At 45.1% G+C, this 25,131-nt stretch overlaps 1 protein-coding gene across 2 annotated transcripts in view; it reads right to left on the reverse strand.

The window, feature by feature from the left end:
• wdfy4 (WDFY family member 4) overlaps positions 1 to 24,633 on the reverse strand; it is a 52,660-nt gene extending 28,027 nt beyond the window's left edge. The window contains exons 1-33 of one of the 2 annotated variants that reach the window (XM_029254219.1): positions 24,527 to 24,633; positions 22,992 to 23,230; positions 21,691 to 21,917; positions 20,541 to 20,652; positions 19,533 to 19,642; positions 18,959 to 19,099; positions 18,623 to 18,812; positions 17,697 to 17,886; positions 17,117 to 17,277; positions 16,027 to 16,488; positions 15,646 to 15,747; positions 15,142 to 15,332; positions 13,205 to 13,794; positions 12,706 to 12,790; positions 11,547 to 11,761; positions 11,366 to 11,454; positions 10,792 to 11,017; positions 10,635 to 10,711; positions 10,198 to 10,416; positions 9,869 to 10,047; positions 9,538 to 9,769; positions 9,166 to 9,317; positions 8,867 to 8,978; positions 4,331 to 4,521; positions 3,609 to 3,761; positions 3,197 to 3,270; positions 2,392 to 2,553; positions 2,017 to 2,108; positions 1,735 to 1,831; positions 1,165 to 1,370; positions 850 to 1,016; positions 350 to 469; positions 7 to 168 (exon numbers count right to left, since the gene is read on the reverse strand). In XM_029254219.1, the coding sequence (XP_029110052.1) occupies positions 7 to 168; positions 350 to 469; positions 850 to 1,016; positions 1,165 to 1,370; positions 1,735 to 1,831; positions 2,017 to 2,108; positions 2,392 to 2,553; positions 3,197 to 3,270; positions 3,609 to 3,761; positions 4,331 to 4,521; positions 8,867 to 8,978; positions 9,166 to 9,317; positions 9,538 to 9,769; positions 9,869 to 10,047; positions 10,198 to 10,416; positions 10,635 to 10,711; positions 10,792 to 11,017; positions 11,366 to 11,454; positions 11,547 to 11,761; positions 12,706 to 12,790; positions 13,205 to 13,794; positions 15,142 to 15,332; positions 15,646 to 15,747; positions 16,027 to 16,488; positions 17,117 to 17,277; positions 17,697 to 17,886; positions 18,623 to 18,812; positions 18,959 to 19,099; positions 19,533 to 19,642; positions 20,541 to 20,652; positions 21,691 to 21,917; positions 22,992 to 23,004 (5,499 nt within the window). In that variant the 5' untranslated portion in view covers positions 23,005 to 23,230; positions 24,527 to 24,633. Of the gene's footprint in view, positions 1 to 6; positions 169 to 349; positions 470 to 849; positions 1,017 to 1,164; positions 1,371 to 1,734; positions 1,832 to 2,016; positions 2,109 to 2,391; positions 2,554 to 3,196; positions 3,271 to 3,608; positions 3,762 to 4,330; positions 4,522 to 8,866; positions 8,979 to 9,165; positions 9,318 to 9,537; positions 9,770 to 9,868; positions 10,048 to 10,197; positions 10,417 to 10,634; positions 10,712 to 10,791; positions 11,018 to 11,365; positions 11,455 to 11,546; positions 11,762 to 12,705; positions 12,791 to 13,204; positions 13,795 to 15,141; positions 15,333 to 15,645; positions 15,748 to 16,026; positions 16,489 to 17,116; positions 17,278 to 17,696; positions 17,887 to 18,622; positions 18,813 to 18,958; positions 19,100 to 19,532; positions 19,643 to 20,540; positions 20,653 to 21,690; positions 21,918 to 22,991; positions 23,231 to 24,526 lie in introns of those variants that run through there. The other variant, XR_001964834.2, reaches the window with a different exon arrangement.
• Between the last annotated feature and the right edge of the window lie 498 nt (positions 24,634 to 25,131).

A 25,131-nucleotide genomic window follows, 5' to 3' on the forward strand; every position in this document is an offset into this window, starting at 1 on the left:
ACTGACCTCAGGGGCTTCTGTTGGGAAGATAGTGCCTGCAAGTGCATGTAGAAAATCTGTCGATACCCACAGGGGGTCTTGGGGATACAAACTGTGGATCAAGCAGAAGAACTGCATGATGCTGCCTGGGTAGAGGGTTTGCCAGGAGTCCTTTGTGTCCATTGATGGCTTTAGGCAGTACAAAATAAAAAGTACAGAAAAACTGAGGGGCCACTAATTACATGACATTCACAGATAATTGCTAGAGAGTGTGTTACTCACACTGTATTTCAACACATTTTGTTTTTTATCATGTTCTAGTTGTGTAAACAGCTATTCTATTCGCAGCAGTTGATTTGTTTACTCTCACCTTACTAATAATTGCCCGGATCAACTCCAGCAGGATGACAGCCACATCAGCACATAGCATCAGACCAGGGATGCTGCTGACAGAGTCAATTGCTCCCTGCAGAACACTGTCAATGTCCACCTGGGCATCACAGGAAACAAGAAGAAAGCAAGAAATCAGTTTTTCATGACATTCCTTTCACTTTCATCCACAAACAGCCACTGATATTTATGTACCTCTGGGGATTTACTTTGGAATGGAAGGTAAAGTCCCATGCTGGGGAGTGACACAGATGTGGAACAGGCCAATGCTTTTCATGTTTTTTTGCAGCTCTGCCACCCCCATAGCCCAGAGTCCATTTTACCTGCACAATTACTCACTCAAATACTGAATTATCTTACTAAACTGTCATTCTTTTCAGTTGTTCAAGAAGGCTCTTCCTCTGATACAGATGACTTATAACCCTAGATCTGTTACACCTACATTTGCCAATAGCATACAGGGGCCAAGAGACACATTACCTTCACTCTGAGACTTTCAAAGTCAGTCTTTTGCAGAAGTAGATGTGCCAGTACACCGTACACCTGGGGGAATTTCACATGGTGAACCAAAAGCTTCTGCAGCACTTGAAACCCTGGACAGGCGCTACTCATACACTCATGAGACCAGGACTGAGGTCTAAGGTTTTCTGCAAAGCCAAAACAAAGTAAGCAGTGTTACATGCAGACACGGGACTCTTAAATAGATCTTCTGGCTCCACTAGAAGCTGAATCCTACGGTCACAGGTCAGAGAGCCATTTAAACAAAACAGTGGCGATGGAGGGGTTTTGAAGTACCTATGACAATGGATGGCTCCTCTTTCATCTTGATCACAACGGCTCCTGGGGAGATACCTTCACGGAACTTGTTGAGAAGCAAGGGATTGGGTAAAAAGCGTGTCAGAAGCATGAGGCCAGACAGAACCGTACTGGAGTGCAGGTGGCTGTGCAGGAAGAGGAGGAACCAGTCCGGACCTAGAGCACAGAACATCTCCTCCTGGTCCCTTGCAGGATATAGACAGAGAACCAAAGTAAGTGGTATCGGTTACAACCTAATATATTAAATATGTGCTAAATAGGACTCTCAGAACAAAGATAAATGAGCTATTCATTAGTCGAAATCTCATGAGTAAACAAAGCCAGAGCATGAGTCACAATCTCAAGCCCTGGTCACACCTTTGTGAGGTTCTATAGGCCGACAGCTTGACAGCACAGCCTTGCAACTTGAGGAGCTAGAGCTGCTATTGCCCTTTGGACCCACTCATATGGTACAGGTTAAGGATGTGGAATAGTAACTAAACGGCTTTCAACTCAAGCCTTAGGAAAGACATTGTTGTTGAAGGTAAAGATTAACAATATTCCATTTACCTGGCAGACAGAGAACTGTCGGAGCTGGTTAGGGACAACAGCATTTCAAGCAACTGGTTTCGGATCCAGATTGTTCTTGCAGGTGTTTGGCTCAAGGCTACACAAGTCAAGTTGAAGAAACCTTGTATTACAAGCATTCTGACTGGTGGCTTTCAACTTCAATGAATTCTCTCATCAGAAGAAATGAGTGTGATTCCAATGCCTTCCAAGACTGCCACCTCAATTTACTTATTTTACTTCATATTCATTAATGTAAAAGGAAATTGCAAGCCTTGTCCTTACCTTGAGATGTCACATCAAAGTCCATCCCAGAGAAAATTACATTCTCATTCAGTGATGAAGGCAACAGTGTATAAACCAGGAACAGACCAAGTCTGTATGAATGTTAAGCAGAGAGTAAGATGCATGTGAAAACATAAACACACAACATGTAACAGATGGGTAATGAATTTGTAAATAAGAGTATTTAATTGAGTGCTGTCTACTTCTAAGGAGAAGGCCAATTTTGAGTGTGACAGGACCTCCATGAAACAATGTGGTTGAGAGATGTAGACAAGCAGTGAAAAGCAGAGAACGAAATAATTTAAAGTTTGTTGATTCACTCCAAATTTTCTTGGTGAGTAATAGGTAAGGCAAGTGAGATGGTTGCAGAAATACCTGCAGATGTCCTGGGCATTAAAGTAGCCTTTCAGGAGATGCTCCATGACTGTTGCAATGGTGGTGACCTTGTGGCAGGTCACAGTGGGACCGCATAGCAGGAACAGCAACCTGGGCACCAGGCCAAGGGAGCACATGACCCGAGCATTGTGCGAGCCACTGCTACAGAGCATGGGATCAGAGACATGTACCATCAAGTTCATGACAGTATTCCCTAGCAGCATCAACACATGGCAAAAGAGAGATAGCACACACTCAAATGGAAATGGTACTGTGATGTTTCAGTCAAGGGCTACAAGGCTGGTGAGAGGGATAAAAGCCATGGTCTTCTTCAGGCTCTTGCTGTTTTTTTTTGACAAGTGATGAAAGCATTTCAGAAACTAATTTTGCTTCCATACAACAACACTTACTCCAGAAACTGATATAATAAATATTTGTAAATGGCAATCTTTAAACCAGAAATAAAATAAGAGTGTTACAGTCCTTAGATAACCAAAAACGGTCCATCTGCACTGATTACCACTGTGGTTTCTGCACTAGTTTATATATATAAATATATATATACATATAGGGGCGCGGTGGCGCAGTGGGTTGGGCTGGGTCCTCCTCTCTGGTGGGCCTGGGGTTCGAGTCCCGCTTGGGGTGCCTTGCGGCGGACTGGCATCCCGTCCTGGGTGTGTCCCCTCCCCCTCCGGCCTTACGCCCTGTGTTGCCAGGTAGGCTCCGGTTCCCCGCGACCCCGTATGGGACCAGCAGTTCAGAAAATGTGTGTATATACATATATATATATATATAAAACGTGTACCTGGGAGATTTCAGAATGTCAGCAAAATGGTTTAAAACGAACAAGTCGAGATTTTCTGGAGCCTTCTGCCATACCTTGAAGGGCAATAAAGGTAAATAAAAAAAATCTCTGTTACTCTTTAAGTGCCACTGGTAACATTAGTCTCAGACTTTATAAGTAACATGGTTCTTAACAATTTGCAGTTTGAGATAAAGTACGAGTACATGAAGACTAAAAATGTCGAGCAAGGCCTGCCTGTGTATAACAGGAGGAGTCCAAATAAACCCTTAAAACCTACTCTAGCGTGAGAACAGACAATTACATGTGCAGCAATACAATCCTTTATAATACATTTCAAACACATTCTATAGTTATGAAACAATGAGCGGTACAAAAGTAATTAGTAAGTAGTATCTTCACATTATCAACATACCTCAAAGTCACAAAGCAGGTCCAGGAAAGCACTGTGGTTCTGCACATGGGCCAAGCTGCTACCAAGCTCCATGGTGCCCACAATGGACAGGAGCAGCTGAAAAGTCCTGCTGCTAATCAGACAGGCCTTTTTCTTCAGCAGAAAGGCCAACAGCTGGAGATGGAAACCACCTTTAAGTTTCCCAGAAACAAAGCTTGCACAAATTCCCATGTTCATGAATTTCCAATATTTCTGTCTGTTAAAGTTAGAGCTGCTGTATAGTAATTTTAATGTGACAAGTGAGAACTGACGGGAAGCAGACACCTAACAGTTACCCAATTCATGTCCTATTTCAGTTCACATAGATAATAATTACCAGCTACCTCTAATGAGACATGATATTATATAAGGAACTTTGGCTGATGCTGAGACTGGAGGTCACAGGGAAGACAGTGGGGATCTCTACAGGATTATTACGTTTGTCAGGTTTTGGACCTTTTGTTGTTGTTTAAACCCCTCTTGGTGCTATTTCGGGCTTTAAAATTGCAGTGTCACATTTATGTTCATTTGTTTTTGATGAATAACTTTGTTCAAACTCTGCTATCCTACACCTTCATCCTGTCCTGATGTCCCTCTCCAACCCAGAAGTTGTCAAAAAAGGAAAATCACTTATGACGCAAAAAGCCACGTGGTCATTTTGATTCTGCTACAGTGGTCTTACTCAGTTGAATAGCATTCAGTACCTTGTAGCCTTTTATGCGGTTCATCTCCCGTTCCATGTAGGGACTGGTGCTCAGTACGGACAACATAACTTTGACAGCAGTGTACATGGAGCTGTCATCTGATGCCATGGCAACCAGACTGAGGACCACAGCTGGTCCACCGATATACAGGAAGCTGTCAGCTGCACTGTTGGAAGTAAATGTTCTGACTCCTGCAGGACACACATAACAAGTGATGATGTAAGAAACTCTAAATGCAATGCCAGCCAAGAATGATGGTATGCAGCAGTGGTGTGTGGGAGTGACATTTGCACATCTCATCTCATCTTTTGTCCCGCTTGTCCTAAAAGGGTCGTGGTAGCAGCAGGGAGAGCAGAGAGGCCCAACCGCCCCTGTCCCCCACAACTTCCTCCAGCTCAGCCTGGGGGATCCCCAGCCGTTTCCAGGCTAACTGTGAGATATAATCCCTCCAGCAGGTCCTGGGTCGACTTCGGGGCCTCATCCCAGTTGGCCATGCCTGGTATACATCCGAAGGAAGGCGCCCAGGGGGCATCCTTATCAGATGCCCGAACCACCTCAACTGGCTCCTCTCAATGTGGAGGAGTAGCAGCTCTACTCTGAGCTCCTCCCAAATGTCTGAACTCCTCACCCTGTCACGGAGAGCGAGTCCCAACACCCTGTGGAGAAAACTCATTTCGGCTGCTTGTATCCGCGATCTTATTCTTTCGGTCATCACCCAAAGTTGATGACCATAGGTGAGGGTAAGGACATAGATCGACCAGTAAATGGAGAGCTTCACCTTATGGCTCAGCTCCCCCTTCACCACTACAGTCAGGTACAGTGACCGCATTGCTGCTGCCACTGCTCCCAGTCTGTGGCCATTCTCACGCTCCATTCTTCCCTCACTCGTGAACAAGACCCCAAGATACATGAACTCCTCCACCATGGGGCAAAAACTCTCCCCTTACCTGGAGGGGGCATGCTATCTTTTTCCGTGAGAGAACCACGGACTCAGACTTTGAAGTGCTGATCCTCATCCCAACCGCTTCGCACTCAGCTGCAAACCATTCCAGTGCATGCTGGAGGCAACCATGTGACGGCGCCAAAAGGACAACATCATCCGCAAAAAGCAGAGACGTCACCTTCCGACTCCCACACAGAATGCCCTCCTGACCTCGACTGCGCCTTGATATCCTGTCCATGAAAACCACAAACAGGAGTGGAGACAAGGCACAACCTTGGCGGAGTCCAACACCCACACTGAACAGGCTTGACTTAATGCCGAGTATGCGGACACAGCTTTCGCTCCATATGTACAAGGACCGAATGGCCCGCAGTAGTGGCCCCGGTACCCCATACTCGCTAAGCACCTCCCACAGAATTTCCCGGGGAACACGGTCATAGGCCTTCTCTAAGTCCACAAAACACATGTAGACTGGATTAGCAAATTCCCATGCCCCTTCAATTATCTGTGAGAGGGTAAAAAGTTGGTCCACTGTTCCACGGCCAGGGCAGAATCCGCATTGTTCCTCTTCAATCTGAGGTTCAACTATCAGCTGGAGCCTCCTCTCCAGCACCCCAGCACTTTCCCAAGGAGTCTGAGAAGTGTGATGCCCCGATAGTTGGCACACACTCTCCGGTCCCCTTTCTTAAAGATAGGGGCCACGACCCCAGTTTGCCAATCCAAGGGCACTGTCCCCGAGGTCCATGCAACATTGCAGAGGCGTGTCAACCATGACAGCCCTGCAACATCCAGGGCCTTAAGCATTTCCGGGCAGATCTCATCCCCCCGGTGCTTTGCCACTGTGGAGCTTACCAACTACCTGACTTCCATCAGGGAAATGGACTCTGACAGCCTGAAAGCCTCTGGCCCTGACTCCTGTAAGGGAGGAATATCACTTGGGTTTAAGAGTTCTTCAAAGTGCTCCTTCCACCTCACGACAATGTCCTCATCAGAGGTCAGAGTTTCTCTACTCCTGCTAAACACAGCCTGAGCTAAACTCCTCCGACCCCTTCTGAGCTGCAGGATGGTTCTCCAGAACCTCTTTGAAGCTGACCGACAGTCGTTTTCCATGGCCTCTCCAAACTCCTTCCATGCCCGGGATTTTGCTTCTGCAACCGCAAATGCTGCTGCCTTTTTCGCCTGCCAGTACCTGTCTGCTTAGTCAGGAGTCCCCAGAGCCAACCAAGCCCTAAAGGCCTCCTTCTTGAGCTTGACGGCTTCCCTTACCACCAGTATCCACCAGCGGGTTCTCGGGTTGCCGCCCTGGCTGGCACCAACAAGCTTTTGGCCACAGCTGTGCCTGGCTGCTTCCACAATGGATGTTTTGAACAGGGTCCATTCAGACTCCATGTCCTCTACCTCCTCCGGGACATGGGAGAAGCTCTCCCGGAGGTGCGAGTTAAAATCATTCTGGACAAGGTCCTCTGACAGTCGTTCTCAGCACACTGTCATTAAATGCCTGGGCCTACCGGGTCTGTCCATCAGTTTTCCCCGCCATCTGATCCAACTCACCACCAGATGGTGATCGATTGACAGCTCAGCACCTCTCTTCACCCGAGTGTCCAGAACATGTGGCCTCAAGTCAGATGAAATGACTACAAAGTTGATCATTGACCTTTGGCCCAAGTAGCTCTGGTACCAAGTACACTTATGAGCATCCTTGTGTTCGAACATGGTGTTTGTTATGGACAAACCATGACTAGCACAGAAGTCCAATAACATTTCACCATTCAGGTTCAGATTGGGCAAGCCGTTCTTCCCAATCACCCCCTGCCAGATTTCCCAGTCATTGCCAACGTGAGCATTGAAGTCCCCCAGCAGGACTATGAATTCTGTAGGTGGGGCACTGTCCAGAACCCCACCCACCTTCTCAAAGAAGGCCGAATACTTTGAACTGCTGTTTGGTGCATAAGCACACACAACAGTCAAAGTTTTCCTCTCTGCGACCTTAAGTCGTATTGAGGTGACCCTCTCGTCCACCGGGGCAAACTCAAACTGTATGGCAGCAAGCCAGGGGCTTGTGAGTATCCCCACACCCGCCGGGCGCCTCTCACCTCATGCAACTCCTGAGTAGGAGAGGGACCAACCCCTATCAAGGAGTTTGGTTCGAGAGCCAACATTGTGAGTGGAGGTGAGCCCAACTCTATCTAGTTGGTATTTCTCAACCTCCCGCACCAGTTCCGGCTCCTCCCCCCCCAAGTGAGGTGACATTCCATGTACCAAGAGCCAGTTTCCGTTGCGAGGGGCTACGACGCCATGTGCCACCCCGCCCCCTCCCGCCGCCAGGTATACATTGCACCCGACCCCCATGCTGGACCTTGCAGGTGGTGGGCCCACATGGCCCCCCCACGATGCCTTTTTGGGCTGAGCTCGGCCGGGCTACGTGGGCTGCCCGGCCACCAGGCACTCGCCTAGGAACACTACCCTCAGGCTTGGTGACTCTGTTCCGGGCAGGGTAAACGATCTCCTGTTTACTTTTTCCATGGAGGGTTTTGGATCGTGTTAGTCTGGATCTTCACTCCAGACCTGTTCGCCTTGGGAGACCCTACCAGGAGCACAGTGCTCTCGACGACATAGCTCTGGAGATCCCTAGTTTATGCAAGCCCTTCTGCCATGCCAAGGCCCTGATCCAGGAAGGGGACATTTGCACATTGTAATTTAATTTAAAGTATGGACAGCTGGTAGTATAGTGGTTAGGCCTTCTACCTTTAGAGCCAAAGGTTGCAAGTTCAATCCCCCCCCTCTGGCTGTAGTACCCTTGAGCAATGTACTTACTCTACAATGCTCCAGTAAAATTACCCTGTTGTATAAAGGGGTAAATAACTGTAGGTATATTAACCTTGTAAGTTGCTTTAGAGAAAAACATCTGCATTTATTCATTTAGCTATGTAAATTTGATAAGTGGTGTTCAAATGTAATCCCTGTGTTTAGATAATCTTTAACACTGTGGAGGGAGCCAATGTCTCATCATTACTTCTTATGGCTAACAAAAGGACAATACATTTATTTCCAGACAATACTTTTACTCTTGGGGGGCGTGGTTGCACAGCGGGTTTGGCCAGGGCCTACTCTCCCGTGGGTCTGGGGTTCGAATCCTGCTTGGGGTGCCCTGTGACGGACCGGCATCCCGTCCTGGGTGTGTCCCCTCCCCCTCCAGCCTTACACCGTGTTGTCGGGTTAGGCTGCGGTTCACCACGACCCCGCTTGGGACAAGCAGTTTCAGACAGTGTGTGCGTCAGGTAGACTTTTAACTCTTTATGTGTGCCAATCTGTGTGCTAGTGGACAGGGTGCAACACTAGGGCACAACGACGTGGAAACAGGCCAAAGAAAACACAGCCAAAAAAGTTCATTGCCCTGCTGAGACCAACTGTTGACACCAACACTTACAGTAGCTACTCTTGCAGATTAACATCAACACACAGTAGCAAAGTAAAGTATGGGATGCAGCGTAAATGTTATGGGAATGCTTTGCACAAAGTTAGAACAAGCATAGAGCAAAAAATGAAACTGCATGAAGATTCTTAAAGTCTGATTTGACATATTATGTCTTTACCAGAATGCCCAACTAGAGATGCTCCTATCGTGCGAGAGGTCCCACTGAGATGCTGTGCTATGTTCTTGGTGAAGAAGATAGGAGTATAGTTGTCACGTGATGGTATGCCCACCTGAAATGAAGAAAATCCTATAAAACTGGCTCTTTCTAAGCAGGTCATAAGACTAATGTTAATGTGAGTTAACCTTAACCTTTCAGCAACCATGCCTTTGAGGAGCAGAAATTTTCTCAGGAATTTCTCTTATGATAATTTAACATAATTTTCTTGAATTTTTGTGTTTGAAAAGAACACATCTGACCTCTTTGGCAATGAGGCGGCAGTCAACCTCATTATAAAGATCTCGGATTTCAGCAACTGTGGTAACTGAGGACACTGCTGGGTTAATGCCAAAGGAAATCCTCTCCTCTGCAATGAGCTTGACTGGGGACAGATCATTGCTGGTGCTGTTCTCTGGAAGGTAACAAACTTGTCTCATCAAAATGTCCTCTGATTTGATGAAGATGTGGTTACGGAGACAGACACCAAACAAGCCAGGCACACTAGAGAGTATTAGTTGATTTGGGGGTAAGGAAAAAAAAAAATATTTATTCATTTTTTTATACTTCTGCCTCATGCACATGTGGCTTTGATGGCAAATATCTCTAGAGATGTGAAGGGCACATTGACAGACCTGAGGTACAAAGGGACTGGAAGTTTCCCAGGTACTTTGTACCCTGTTTGTATATGATCTCAATGGACTCTGGTGTGAGCACTTCCTCAAACAGATAGGCAGGGCCAGCCCGCCAGCACAAGGGGGACAGCTGTTTCCACAGAGATGGAGTGCCTATGATTCCACACACATCAATGACAGCAGTGGGATCCATTGAGATGCATGGCCCAGGAAAAGGCTGGATGTACTTCATCTGCAAAATAAAAAGGAAAAAAAAAAAAACCACCTAAAACATCAGCCATCAGGTATGAAAGTGATGTGGTCAAGAGCTCTCACATCTCAACAAGATCACCTTTGATACTCCAATTACTGTCCCATTCAAGTACGCTGTCACTATGCAACTTTTCTTGACATCTTTGGCAATGGTCACCACCAGGTGGTGCCACTGAGCCGGAAGCAGCTGTCTGGAGCACTTGAAGCGAGCTGCAGATGGCAAAGAACTCTGTGGTTGAACCTCTGGCTCCATCATGTCTGTAACCAAATGCACAACATATTTCCATCAGTGAGATGAGCCAGTCTACAGTGCAAACACAAATGTGCACCAAAAACACATATGAACAAACACAGAAACACAGATGCTTTATAGTAAAGGGGTTAATTCTAGGTTTAGTTTTTTTTTACCAAGGAACTGGAAGGGTTCCTCTTCCATGGAAATGAGCAGGCAGCGGTCAGGGAAGGTCACAGTGACTGCCAGGCAGGTGTACTGCAGCTCAGCTCTAGACATGTGGCGCAAAACTGTCAGCAGGCGTACGGGGTGGGCGTCACGGGCAGAGCTAAAGTGACTGATCAGGAACCAGGTAGAGAATGAAAGGCCTGCAGCAGGAGGAAAACCTCGACAGTCTGGGAGGCAAAGAGAAGAGGAGGCATCTGCACATTACTCACATGAGTGCTGGAAAACAACTATATGGTCACAATACCTGCACCCTCGGAAATTCACCACTGGAAAATGCAAATTGCATGATAAGAATAGATGCATCTAGTGGCATTTGCCTGCATATTTGGTAATCACAGCCAAATACTCCCAATCCATTCAACTTCATTGAGACAAACACCCTTACCACTGCCAATGCCTCCAGTTTCCGTGGCGTCAGCGCTAACGCCCTTGACCGTGGCCAGGGATGGTAGAAACAGACATCTGTAAATAGAATTGGCACTTCACTATCAGTCTTGAATTAGAAATGTGAGGTAATTCTTGCACCAGAATGGAGGATTTACCCATATCCACAGCTGCTCATGTTAAACTCCACAAACGAGGGGGTTGCGGAAACACTGTGTGGCTGGAAACTGCGAGGGGATGTCATGGAGACAAGGCTGACGGTTCGATGGTGAGGGATAGTCAACTTGGTGGACATCGTCAGTATGCTGTAGCTGTGTTTAAGTTTTCTACTTGAAGCTCTTGAATCATCAGTTTTGCTGCCTTCTGACACATTGCTGCCATGGTCTTATTAAAGAGAAAATGCTGCATTATAAATCCAAATAATCATTACTATTCTTTATTTAGCTGATATCTTGGTCCCTGGCAACTAAGAATCTAAAGACTTTGTACTGCAACCCATTTATAAATATGCAACTGTGTGCTTACTGGACCATGATAACTACTTAGTTCAAGCAAGAAGAAGTTGAATCATGGAACTTCAGCATGCAAGGACACAACCCTAACCACTATAGTTCATTTATATCAAGCTCTATTCTCCAGTATAAATGGAAACTACAAATCTGTACATCCAAAAATCAGAGGTGAAATTAGCGCTTGTTGACTGAAAGTGGATGTCGGGTGAGGGGTGTTTACCATTCGGAACAGCAGGTTCTCCTGCTTGTGGGCAGGATGGGGATTTTTCAGACTCACACATCAAGGGGTGTCCTAGACACAGAAACTGCCTGTGTTGAGAAAGGGCAACATGAGCTTTTACTGGTGAAGAGCCAAGCAGTCAACCACCCTGAGGTGTTCAGCAGGCTACAGGAATTCCCACCTAAGGCCGGCAGGGTCGATGGCTTGAGAGGCAAGCTTCTCAAAGATGCGCACCACAGGAAGGTGGAGTGGATTCTCTTCAGAGTCCAGGATATCTTGGCAGTGTATTAGCAACGTTCGAAGCAGGCCCGCCTCACACATGATTTGTCGGTTCCTTTCAGACTTTACCAGTGACTGGATGTGGTGAGCTACAGATAACTGCAGTTCCATGGACAGCTGGGGATGGCACCAATGTCATGTTATGAATGATGAAACTGAAAGCCATAGACTCGTCTCACAGTTGGATTCTGTGTCATACTGGACTATGGTTACAAAGACTCAAAGAGTATTACCAGTCCCAAACAAAGAGTCATATCACTAAGCTTGAAAAGAATAATTAATCAATTAAAGTACATATAATCTGCTTAAAAAATGTGCACACATTGCTGAAGAGTGCAGTTTTTCCAGAAGATTACTTATTCAAGGTGACAGGGTGAGAACAATTCATTTTCCTCATAATTCTGTATATTTTATGTTTAATTAAAGTATTTATGTATCATTTAAAATAAAAGAGAAATAAAAGATCAAGAGTTGCTGTTTGTTCTTCTTGGCTCTCTCACTGTTACTGATGATGGTGCCAGGACAACACAGAGCACACTGAGGGTAACAGCAAGCTATTCATGTAAAACTTCCTTCTTGAAGGGTCTAGTACATATAAGATCAATGAATTATAATTAATAAGTAATAAATTTTTTAATAAACAACATTATTGATTATTAATAATTAATTTCTACTGAAATTTTCTAGTAATTGTTAAATGAAGAATTCATAGACTACATTTACTGACAGTGTGTACTGGCTGGCTTCAGCAAGATGAAAACAGAGAGAATAAGTACACTTTATGCATTGACTTGTTTTACCCTGATTATTTTTTATGTTACTCTAAGCAACTTGCATTTTTGTCCATTTATACAGCTGGGTATTTTACAGGAGTAATTCAAGTTAAGTACTTACTGAGTGGTAATACAAAAGTACTTTTAAAAGTACTGCTAGCCCAAATCAGAGTAAAAATAAGGATTTAAAGGCACATATTAGGATTTTATAGACTCCATTACCATGGCCAATGCTAAGACAAAAAAGAGACCTTTCAGATGATAAAGTGAGGAAATGAAATAAAATACCTGTGGGTCTTCAGAAGAAAATATATTTGGAAGAAGAGTCATTATAACTTGAACAGCCCCAGGATAAAGTATTGTCTGATCAAACCTGAAAAGGACAATAACATTACACAAAGTATAAAACTCAGTTTTTAAAGTATACACACACACACACATTTTCAGAACCGCTCGTCCCATACGGGGTCACGGGGAACCGGAGCCTACCCGGCAACACAGGGCGTAAGACCGGAGGGGGAGGGGACACACCCAGGACGGGACACCAGTCCGTCGCAAGGCACCCCAAGCGAGACTCGAACCCCAGACCCACCGGACAGCAGGACCGTGGTCCAACCCACTGCGCCACCGCACCCCCGTAAAGTATACAGCAAACAAAGTTAAATGTAAACACAACAAAAACAAAGGAATCAAATACAGATTCAATGAAATTACTTTAACAGACTACCATCATAGCACCGGTTCCCATGAGTCACCATTTCTCATAAGGCTCATTCTCATAACTCACCTGTTCCCACAGTCACTTGTGGCTGAGGACACGCTACAAGCAGCCTTGCGGTTTCTTCTTGGCTCATCTTCTTCTTCCACTGTCTGTGCAATGGGATCCTCTGGTCCATCACAATCAGCAGTCAGTTCACTTCCCTGGTGGACCCCTAAGGCAAACTGCTCCAGGTAGGCAAGTAGCCTGATACATTCCTGCAGAGACTGTGGCATAGCAGCTCCTGGGGTCTCCAAAACCTCGAGGAGCTGAAGGAAGGTCCGGCAGTAGCCATGGTCAGCTGTCACCGGGGAGTGTCCCAGAGGTGGCTTTTGGAAGCAGCCAAGGTTCAGCAGGGCTTCAGCCAACCGCTCGTAGTGGCCAGCAGCATGGAAGAGATGGCTATTTACAGAGTGCACTTGCACAGCAACGGCCAAGGTGTGCAGCGTGAGAAACAGCACCTCCATGACATGGGGATGGGGAAGGGAGGCCCACAGGCCCATTGGTGGCTCCAACAGCGCTCCCTCCATGTCCACCAAGACAGAGATCAGACCAGTGAAGCCTCCAACTGTTCGGAAGGCATTCCAGCAGTTTGGTTCCTCGACAACCTTCACAATAGACTGATTAGGAGAGAAGAGGTGAAAAATTAAAGGAAATGAGAGATGAGGAGATGAGACTGACAAGAAACATAGCATGGTCAAATGATGACCTTTTGTAAACACAACGGCCTGACCATACACAGCATGGGATGGTGGTGTTACACCAAGTATAGTTTACACTAGGAATGATTTAAATTACCATTACACTAACAATCCATGAAAGTTACGGTAAGCGATATTGAATGAGTATATGAAATCTGTATCTGAGAAGCAAGACCTTAGCCGTGAAAGCACCCAACGTGAGTTTAAAAAGACACATGCACATTTACACCCAAAGACAATTCATGAAATGTTTGTGATGACAGGAGACCCACTGAGCATCCACTCAGCCTTTGCTACTGGAGGTGACAGCAGCTCTGTGTGCATGGAGATAGGTGCAATGGATTTGCACCAGGGATGCAGACACATCACACTGCGATTCTGATTCACTTAAACAGGAAATTATGGGTTTTTCTTGGGTCGCTTACAGGGGGGCTAGTTTGGAGATAGTGAAAATAAATAAATAATATATTACTTTAGAAAAACAGTTCTTGAGGGCTGAGCACAATTGGATTAGCCTTATTCAATTCAGCCTGATAATATATCAAATGGGTAATGTGTCATAAAGGGAGAGAAAATGTAATTAACACCAATAAAAGTAATCAGAACAGCTCTGACACATTTCAGCAGAGGTCAGAGTCAATCTGACTGAAGCTGGCTTTAACCCAGTTATGCCTAATCGTCCGTGAGTTAGTATTCTTCTATCTTGGCTACATAAAAAACTGCATGTATACAGTAACTCGATAACCTGGTTAGGCATAATTTAATTTATTTTGCTTTCTGTGATGTGATATTGCTCATAATTTCTGTGTGTCATGCGGCAAAGCTGCCAGCATAATGGGGCCCTGCCTGAGTTAACAGATAAATGTATATTAGCAAATCAATCTGAATTTGCTCATAATGCAATCATCCTCCCGTTGGCTACCATAATAAATTCACTTGCTTATTACGTTTTAAATACGTTACAATTTGTTAAAATTAAACATAAAAACTGAGCTTGCACATTAGTCTCAACCCTGCATATTAAACGAAGCTCAGGAGACAACAAATAATGCTGTCAATCAATATTCGGCTTTGCCAAAAAAAGGACAACTTTTGTCACAGTGTAACCAAATTAATCATTTTGCAAAATATGTATGTAACCAGAAAATTTAAGTAAACCGAATAAACACTGGGAAAATTACAGAGCTGTGCAGATCACTTACTGCAGTAATACATATGCATGCGAGTGTGTATGTGTGTGTGAACGAGCGTGTCCTGTGACTGCACCTGGAGCAGGTCCCGTTTGAGAGCTAGCTCTGCCTCCGTAGAGGAGCACAGGGCTCCAATGGTGGAGCTCATGTACTCCTCAGGGTTCATCTGTGACAGTTGCTCCAGGATGCTGAGCGCAGGGCCACGTAGCTGCTCGTCATCTATGAAGATCTTGACGTAGGGGATCATCCCGAAGTCCTTAATAGACACTGCCAACAGGCACTCATTCAGTGAAATGTCAGGGAAACAGTGAAACTTAGATAAAACTTTACTGTCAAAAGATTTTTAGCTCTGAATTACAAAATCAACTGTTTGGTTAATTGTTATTACTTATGTGTTTTTCATTAAATAAATTAAGTTTTTAAAAAGATTTTATTTAAATGTATAAAAATCACAATGTGATATTTACAGTATGTCAATTACAATCTGAAGGCAATAAAACTGCTGAACATGTTCTCCTTTACTTTAGAAGTGTCACACTGTGTTTTGGCACTGTGTGCTGTCACTGTATCAGAAACGTACCAGTGTTCCTGACTGATTTCAAAGCCATCACCGCTACGACTTTCAACATATTGCAGGTCAGATGTTTCTCTAGACTGATGTCACTCAACTCAGCTGTTTTTCCTTAAGTGGAGGAGAATTCAGTTGAGCTTTTCAGTGGAAACAGGAAAGGATTGCATATGGCATTGAGTGAGACTACAGGCAAACAGGTAGCATAGTGGTATTAGATTTGAAGTCCTCTGTCATAAAAAAGGCTGACATTTTACACCCAAGGAAGGTATCTGCTGTTGCATCCTAGGAAAGATACATATATTAACTTGTCTTGCTAAGAATACACACTGAAATGTGGAGATGACCAAACAGAGGAGTTCATGTTACTTTGGACAAAAGTGTCAAATGTACCAGTCACTCCAGCCTTCCGGAGCACCTTTGCTTGCTTCTTGAGATGTACCAGCAGTAACTGCAGCATGCCGGAATCCCGCAGCACATCGCAGATCAGGTCTGTCTGCAGGATGAGCCTGTGAAAGGAATCCAGTGCAGCCACACTGAATGGCAGCGAGGCCCCCTGTTCCACAGTCCGCTGCACCTCTCTCAGGGTTTCATGTGGGATGTAGGACAGATGCAGCACCACGAGTTCCACTAGCTCAAAGAACAGGAGATGCACAGGTGGCGGCTTGCGACTCACGCAGCCTGCCAGTTGTGCCAGAGACTGCAGTGTCCACTCCAGTAGGAAGAAGTTGGCCTTGTCCCAGAGCCAGATGTGGCGGATGGTATGGAGGATTTGGGAACAGGTGTGGACGTTCTCTGAGTTGAAGAAGGAAGACTGGATGATCCGAAAAGCTGTGAGATTCTTCACCGAGGAGCCTGAGGAGACATCAGTCCATGTTAATACAATAAATGAAATTAAAACTGTCAGGTCAGGATAAAATTAAAACAATCAGGATCATTTTTACCCTTAGAAATGACATTATAAAAACACAAGTGGAATGCATGAGGAACAAAACAAAACTTCAGTGAAGAAATGGCACACTATGGCACAGTTGATATTTCTTTGCAATGAACATAGGGAACAAATGCTGGACCTGAAAACATATACAAGTGGAAAAAATTAGACAGCAGCTGCCAGATATTTTTCCAAATGTACTCTTGTCAGAGGTGAGCAAACAGCATTTCACTGAGATGAGATCTGGAGGTTAGAATGTACCAAATTCCAGTAAATAAATGTATCAGCAGTGGGTAATACAATTCAATTTCCTCCTTAATTAAAATCACATCACAGCAGAATGAAATCAGCACAAAAAGGCCATGCCTCATCCTCTCCGCTGAGGCTTCTGTTTGTGATAGATGGCTACTTTGCGTGCCGGCACAGAGAATGGATGTAGCAAGCAGTAATCACGTTACATTCGCATGTTGCACTTCATCATCCTGGACGTAATTGCCTTTGGTACCCAGTACCCCTCCCTCCCCCCGTGAAGGCAGAACCACTGCCCACCTTTGGTAAGGAACGGGTCGAACTTGAAGCCAGGTGGCTGGGGATTGCTAACACAAACGGCCACCTTGAGCTCTGCCCGACCATAGAGGGTGAATGTCGCTAGGAGCCGCAGGAAATCTTTCACAGCCTGGACATTCTCTGCTGTCACACCCTCCTCACAGCTGCAAAACAAGAAGGAAATGGATGCTTTATTCCCTGCCTAGAGAATGGACAAAGACACCAACTAATTATACCCAAATTAAATTTTTTATACTCAATGATCTTTTTTTAAATACAAGCTTATAAGAGGAGTCTACTCTCAGGGACTTGTCCTAAAAATGACCCTGGAAGCAGACATCAAAGGGTCCAAAGGTGACAGGTATGGGACTAATAGATTTGGTTCTTATTCACCCTTTTTTCACGTACAGCCTCTTTTATTGTTAACTGAAAATAAGTGCTGTAAAAACTGGCGCGGACGGCCTAGACGCATATAATCAGACACCAACGAAGAAACAGCAGTCCGCACTGCTGTTAAAGCTACTCAGGCAAAACGCTGAGCTGCACCGCTGCTCGCACCTGACAGTGCGTAACATCTACTTGCCGAGACATGATGGTCTTCAGGACAGCGTAGCCTTCATTGCTTTCAAATTCTTCGAAGAGTGCTGGATCATGAGGGTAGGAGTCCTTCACAAAGCTGAAAACACCTACAGCTACCTCAGCCAGCACTGGCCCAGGAATCTGTTCCGGGATCTTCAGCAAGTTTTGGATGCTGATCTTTATGCAGTCCTTGGCTATGACACCAGGAGACAATGATACCATGCATTACAACATCTTGTTAAAACATCAATATCACATCCAAGAGGATGCCTGTCTGGTGCTAGTACTCATATTTTTCAAAAACATCTGGGGGACCTGTGGTGATTGCTCTGCCATAAACAGCAAATTCAAAAATGTGATTACCTTGTGACTTTAAAGTACAGGGTATAACAACCATTTTTTCACTTACCTTTCAAGTCAGTGGTGAAAAAATCTGCACACTGTAATACTGTATACTTCTGACAGCAATCACACCAAACACACAGTTGACATTAAATAATCAGTGCATTATGACAGTTAACTGAATGTTGCAAATTCAGTGGGTATCATCTGTGATGCACTACAATCATTCAGAAATTGACACGTCTGTGGTTATTTGCTGTTTTGCCTAAAAATAAAACCAAAAGAAAATACCCTTCCATAAATCAATATCTTGGCTTCCTATCACTGGCCAAGGTTATTTAACCAATGATTTAGGCAATTATATTTTCCTTAACCTAATTTGAAAGATTAGCCAGCAGAGAGAAGGGTCACAGAGTAGGTCACAGGTCAAGATGGTCATTGCTACAGATTTTTGTGAAGGTGATAGAAGGTGATAGAAAAGTCAGTAGTCTCTGCTATGGGCCTGTATGGTGGTCAGAGGTAGGTCAGTGGAGCACTCTGAGTGTAGTTTAGTGTGGTCAGCAGTCCATTGCTAGCAGCCTGTGTCACCTTTGAGAGCTGAAACAGTGTTGCTGGTCTGGGCAGAGGATACGGCCTTGAGCACACGCGAAGCCTGCCGCCTCCAGGAGGAGCTGCACTGATCCCACAAGGAGGTGAGTGCGATGATCAGGCACTGCAGCTCCTGAGTTTCAACCAGCACCTCCACGCAACATGAATGGTCGCACAGCTGCAGAATCACCTGGAGAAAACCAGTGCTACTCAGCATCGCAACATGCCACGCTGTCTAACACGCATAGGATTAGCTGACTGGGAAGAAAGCCTTGCCTCTCAGGGACTGGCTTGGAGTGGGGATAACACAGAATGCTTTGGAGGAAGAGGAGTCACCTGAGTGAAGAGGTCCTGGAAGGAAGGCTGAGCGACCTCGTCTAGAGCTGTGTCCTTCACAGGAGGAAAGGCCACAAACAGATACAGGCACTTGACTAAAGCAGATGGCAGTCCAGTCCCAATCATGGTGACCACAACTTCCTATAAACACACCAAGGCAGTGTGGTAAGAGTCAAGGAAAAGTTTTTCAGGGCTGGACATGGAGTCCAAACCATGGGAGTACCATGGAAAGCTGAGACAGGCACTTCGCCTACATACATAGTCCAAATATGTATCGCTAAGGCTGGCGATCATCTGTTCAGCTATAAACACTACATGGGGAAAATTCAGATGAAATTGCAAATATTGTACAGAGTTAGGATATTTGAAATATCTCCAGTTCATTCTGTAATTTTTGTCTGTAAGTCTGCCATTGTAATTCATGTCAGGAGGAAAGAAAAAAGATAGCCCTAAACAATGTGTCTGTGCAGTTTACTGACCAACCTTTGAGGTGGTTTTACAGGTGGAACAGGAACAAACATGATAATGGGACCACGGTAAGTTGGAAATTGTTTAAACAAACTGTGGTACTCACTGAGCTTTGAGTAGCCAGCAGCGATAATGACTGCAATAACAGCCATCCCCTGTTGTTTTTCACTTCTGCTTTTCTCTCAAAGAAGAACTCCACCTCACAGCGGGCTTCCTCTGTTGGTGAACAGTACCACCGAAAGAAAAACAAGCAGTTGTATGTACACTTGTATTACATGCCTTTATGCACATGCTTTCAAAACATGTTACACATAGGGCAGTATTTTTAAGGAATTCAAGACTGTCAATTTTCATTTTCACTCAAGGGAAGTTTTTATGCGCATCTTTTTTTGTAACCCTGAGCTAAGCAACTGAAAACTGACAGATTTCAAAGTCTGACATAATTTGCATGCCAAGCCTCTCTAGTGAACTTTATTAGGTTAACTCAGTTGTTGTGGAAGGAGGAGATCAATATATGGACTTGATGCAAAAGTAAAGCATGATGAGCAGTCTCAGCTAATATGAACAATCAGAAGGGTGTGTAGAAGGGCTGGACTGTGGAAAACAAAACTAGCACACTTCCCTAATCAGTCCCTCAACCCCTGCCCACAGCCTGTGTTTATTAACAATTGTACTGACATATATTTAACAGCCTGGTATGACAAACAACATCAGCTTAGCAATGGTGCATGACATATTAACACAGGCTGTCTGTGGTCTGGGGGGGCGTGGTGGTGCAGTGGGTTGGACCGGGTCCTGCTCTCTGGTGGGTCTGGGGTTCGAATCCTGCTTGGGGTGCCTTGCGACAGACTGGTGTCCTGTCCTGGGTGTGTCCCCTCCCCCTCCAGCCTTACGCCCTGTGTTGCCAGGTTAGGCTCTGGCTTCCCGCAACACCAAATGGGACAAGCGGTTCAGAAAATGTGTGTGTGTGTGTGTGTGTGTGTGTGTGTGTGTGTGTGTGGTCTATCCAACCTGCACAAAAGAAGCCTCTATAAGTGAAGGAACAAATCACTACAAGCAAGGGATGTACACTCTGGTAGCGCAATGCACATCAGCAGTCAGCAGCCAAATGTACCTGCGGGTTTTTCCAACACTTTCTGTTGAATACTGGATGCCACAATCTGTGCCGTTCGATGAGCTAGGACACGAAGGTCCAGTTGGGCCCCAGCACCGCCGCTCTGAGAAACCTGCAGGGTGAGTGTACAGGAGTTACATTTCTCCCATATAACTGCACGTGACAGGCAGCACAACATACAAAGGATGCAGACACGTGCTCCTATAGCTACATCATGTGAGGGAGTAAACTGAACATACAAACATAGTCTTGCAAGAATGTAATGTCCCAGGGCAAGTATGGCAAGTTGGTCACAGGGGCTGGAAGAACAAGTGTAGCTGGGTAATAATGGTTGTGCCAGGGGCAACATGAAACTGCGGTCAGGATAAAGGGCCTGGTTCACAGAAGAAAAGTTCATCATTAAGTGCTAGATTAAACCCACACACACATTTTCTGAACCGCTTGTCCCATACGGGGTCACGGGGAACCGGAGCCTAACCTGGCAACACAGGGCGTAAGGCTGGAGGGGGAGGGGACACACCCAGGACGGGACGCCAGTCCGTCGCAAGGCACCCCAAGCAAGACTTGAACCCCACACCCACTGGAGAGCAGGACCCGGTCCAACCCACTGCGCCCCCTTTAGATTAAACTCACATGGTGGTAATAATGGAAGCACCGAGTCAAAGCCAACTCATAGCGACAACTTGCGTCATTTCCAAGGCAAGGGAGGGAATGGAAATGGTTGGCCATCACACATCAGATAACGGTGAGTAAATTCAGCTAAGCCAGGCATGGCTGAGGAGTTACTCGTTCAAGGTTACTGGGAAATACTTGAGATAAGACACAGGAAACTTGACTGACTTTTTCAGAACCGCTTGTCCCATACGGGGTCGCGGGGAACCAGAGCCTACCCGGTAACACAGGGCGTAAGGCCAGAAGGGGAGGGGGACACACCCAGGACGGGACACCAGTCCGCCGCAAGGCACCCCAAGTGGGACTCGAACCCCAGCCCCACCAGAGAGCAGGACTGCAGCCCAACCCACTGCGCCACCACGCCCTACACAGGAAACCACTGTGATTAAAAGAACATGACAAGTTTAAGCCGCTTGGATTAAAATAAAGTAAAGCTGCCATCTACAAAACATGAAAACACCACATTATGTCCTTGTACCTGTATGAAGAGTGACAGTATCTTCACAACATCTTCTTCCATGGCACTGCTGTTACACTGGTTGCTTCTCCCCAGCAATGCAAGCTGGTCCCTGAGGGCCACCACTGGGTCCCAAGCGCCCTGGTCCATGGAGGCGGTCTGGCTGGCCCCACCTGTGCCTTCCCCTTGACCAGGAAGAGCCAGCTCCTCTGTCCCTTCATTCATGCCCTCAGTGATTCTTCTTGGTTCTTGAAAAAGAAGAGTTCGTGGTGCTCAAGCCTGCATGTGAAGCGTGCTAGATCTGAACAAACTGTAAGCATGTGACCAGTCATATCTCAGCTGAGCTCTTTTCCTTACTATAGCTCCAAAAGAAAGCCCCTGTTGAATTTCTAAGAGGAAAAAATGGATTCCATAACAGTGCCCTTATTATATTACCATGATATTGAGTATTTTTTTTTCAAGGTTTCTAAATCACATCACTGCAATCAACCAATATATCACTTATCACCAAATTGCAGGAATGTTTAGCCATAAGAACAGTAAAAAGATCAACTGTTTTTTGCGGGTGCAATTAGAGGCAGCAACTGGAGAAGTCTCCCTGCCCTCAGACGTCCACATTGTCCCCTAATTTGATCTTGTGACACCGAGTGGCTATCCCATTTTCATTTCAAGGATGACATGATAATTACATTTCCAAGAAAATCAATCTCTGCACTTTCTATTCAATGCCAAAGTTATATTTTTTACATTGAATACATGACCTAAAAGAATCTTACATACAATTTACTCTGAACTGCTTCATAATCATCTATGATTTAATTGCATAAATGTGTTGCATAGCAGCCTTATTCCTGTCTCCACAATTGTCTAACACTTGAGTTTGAACAGATGAACGTCACACAAAACCTATATCAAAGAACTATGACAATACACACTCTACAAACCTGTACAAATCTTCCACAAACTTACATTTAGATTTTTTTATTTCACAGACACTTTCTTCCAAAGCAACTTCCAATGAACTCCATGTGGTGTTATCAGCCCACACACCTTATTCACCAAGGTGACTTACACTGCTACTTACAATGGGTCACTCATCCATACATCAGTGGAACACACTCTCTCCATAGAAAACTCTCTCCCTCACAAACTTGAGCCAGTTTGTATAGAGTAATACATTTTGCAGTCAGGACAGCAAGTCATACGATAAAAACAAAAACAAAGCAACAAGTAAGAAGTAAGACGTAGTGTGATCCTTCGATCAAAAAGTATGTTAATGGAACACAGCAGTTTTCTGGGCAGAGGAAAGGAGGCAGTCTTACCTCTAACATTCATCTGCACATGTGCTGCGGCTTGCGGAAGTGTTGTGTTTTGTGCTGGGGAATTCTTTGCGCTGTCCCTTGTTTCAACACGCCAAGATGCCGGCTGGAGCACTGCTGTGGTGTGGGAGCGTGGGTAAGGGCCGCTTCTTGCTGCGGCCGTTCGTCAGGACCTTTGGCTGCCTGAACTTTGTACGTGAACCTCCTCTTTCATCAGCTGTGCTGGTCATGTGCCTTGCTTCCTGGGGAAAAGCAGAAGTACAGGGCTCACTTGTGTCTCTTCCACCTCTCTGCCACTTGATTTAATAGTCCATGTGAAGCACGGCTACCCTTTGTCTGCTGGCTCAAAATGTTGCACTCTGCTGCTGATCTCACTCATAACACACTGTCGTAAGACCCCCAACACCCAGCAGCTTCCTGTTGAATCAACACTCCTCACACAACATGTAACCTCAACTCTGATGTGAAACTTTAAACACCATGAACACTGAGTGCACATGGAAGGTAGGGCTTCTGAAACTTATCAACATGCCTCAGTGATGAGTTTGAAGTTTGCATGTTCTCCCCGTGTCTGTGTGGGTTTCCTCTGGGTGCTCTGGTTTCCTCCAACCGTCCAAAAACATGCTGTTCGGGCTCACCAGTAGTGTGCGAGTGACAGAGTGTTCAACTGATGTATGGATGAGTGATCCATTGTAAGTAGCGTATCCACCAGTGTAAGTCACCTTAATGAATAAGGCACGTGGGCTGATAACACTATATAGAGTTCATTGGAAGTCGGCTGATAACACTATATAGAGTTCATTGGAAGTCGCTTAAGCATCTGTCAAATAAAATGCAAATATCATATAAACAATAAATGTTAACACACAGCAACAAGAATAATTGTTATAATTACAAAATACACTTAGAACTATGGGCAGTAAATTCTCACAAAAGCCACATGAGCAGTAAATATGATGAATTAATTATTACTATAGCACATAGTATTATAGATCAGGAACCTTTATTCAAACACCAGAAAAACAAGTAACACTCTCGGTCCGAGAACCCCCATTCATCTAGGACCTGCGCTTACAGCCAGCTTTCCCCGCCTGCTTAACACCCGTAAGTTTTCTCCCAGCACACTCTTAGGCTCAGCAACCCCATCATTTTCCCCGTAAGTGCCCCCAATGGTTACACACCCACATTTAACATTATTTCCCACAATGCAACTATTTACGTTAAACAAGTTTCCCGCCTAAAACAGTGACGCGGATCGTTACATTATGTTCTTGGGACAACACCACTACCGTACGCATATGACCACGAACCGAATCGAATGCCATAACTTAGTGCCATTAGAAAGCGACAAAAAAACGGAATAGTACATAGCGACATCTTTTGGTAAATTATTACATTTACTTTAACAGACATACAGTAAGTCTAGTGACACGCAACTGTGTGTACTTTTTAGTTTAACTGGACATTCATTAATCAGTTTATTTGGCTAATATCAAAGGAGATTATTATACGTGGAATGAGTTTAAAGTAAACCTTACCTAACCGGGTCACTTTATTATATAAAAATACGTGTTACTTTCGGTTTATTCCGCAGAACGCTCTTACATTAACCTGACTGCCATTTCCTTAATTCCAATTTTCACAACCAGTTTTTTTTTTTTTTTAACCTTATCACGTGTTCTGACTAATTGCGTAGAACGATGCACAAACGAGTACTGTAAACGGAGGCTGGGAGAATCATGGATCTTAAAACCACTAAGCGCGCGTGCCAGATGGAGAAGAAGAGGGAAATACTGTATGATATACGAAACAGGAAACTATAAACTCTAACACTATCGTGCAATACTGTTGAAATTCACGGTGTCTTAAGTTGCTACCATGAATTAAAAAAACAACAAGCGTCTGTCAGACGGACAATTAAGGTTATGAGGTGCGTTAGAAAGCGTAACGCTGATTGGCCACTGCACTGTCCCGCATTGGTTATCGAATATCTATTACCCAACTGGACGGGAGACTTTTACTTTGACATCGCGGAGACACCCCGCACCACGTGATACTTACGTCACATACAATAGACACAAACTGAAATATCAGACTGTACAAATACTAAGTGTGTGCTCTCATTTGCACTGCTTGTGACAGA

The sequence above is a fragment of the Scleropages formosus genome, chromosome 8, assembly GCF_900964775.1.
Source record: "Scleropages formosus chromosome 8, fSclFor1.1, whole genome shotgun sequence".
Classification (NCBI taxonomy): Eukaryota; Metazoa; Chordata; class Actinopteri; order Osteoglossiformes; family Osteoglossidae; genus Scleropages; species Scleropages formosus.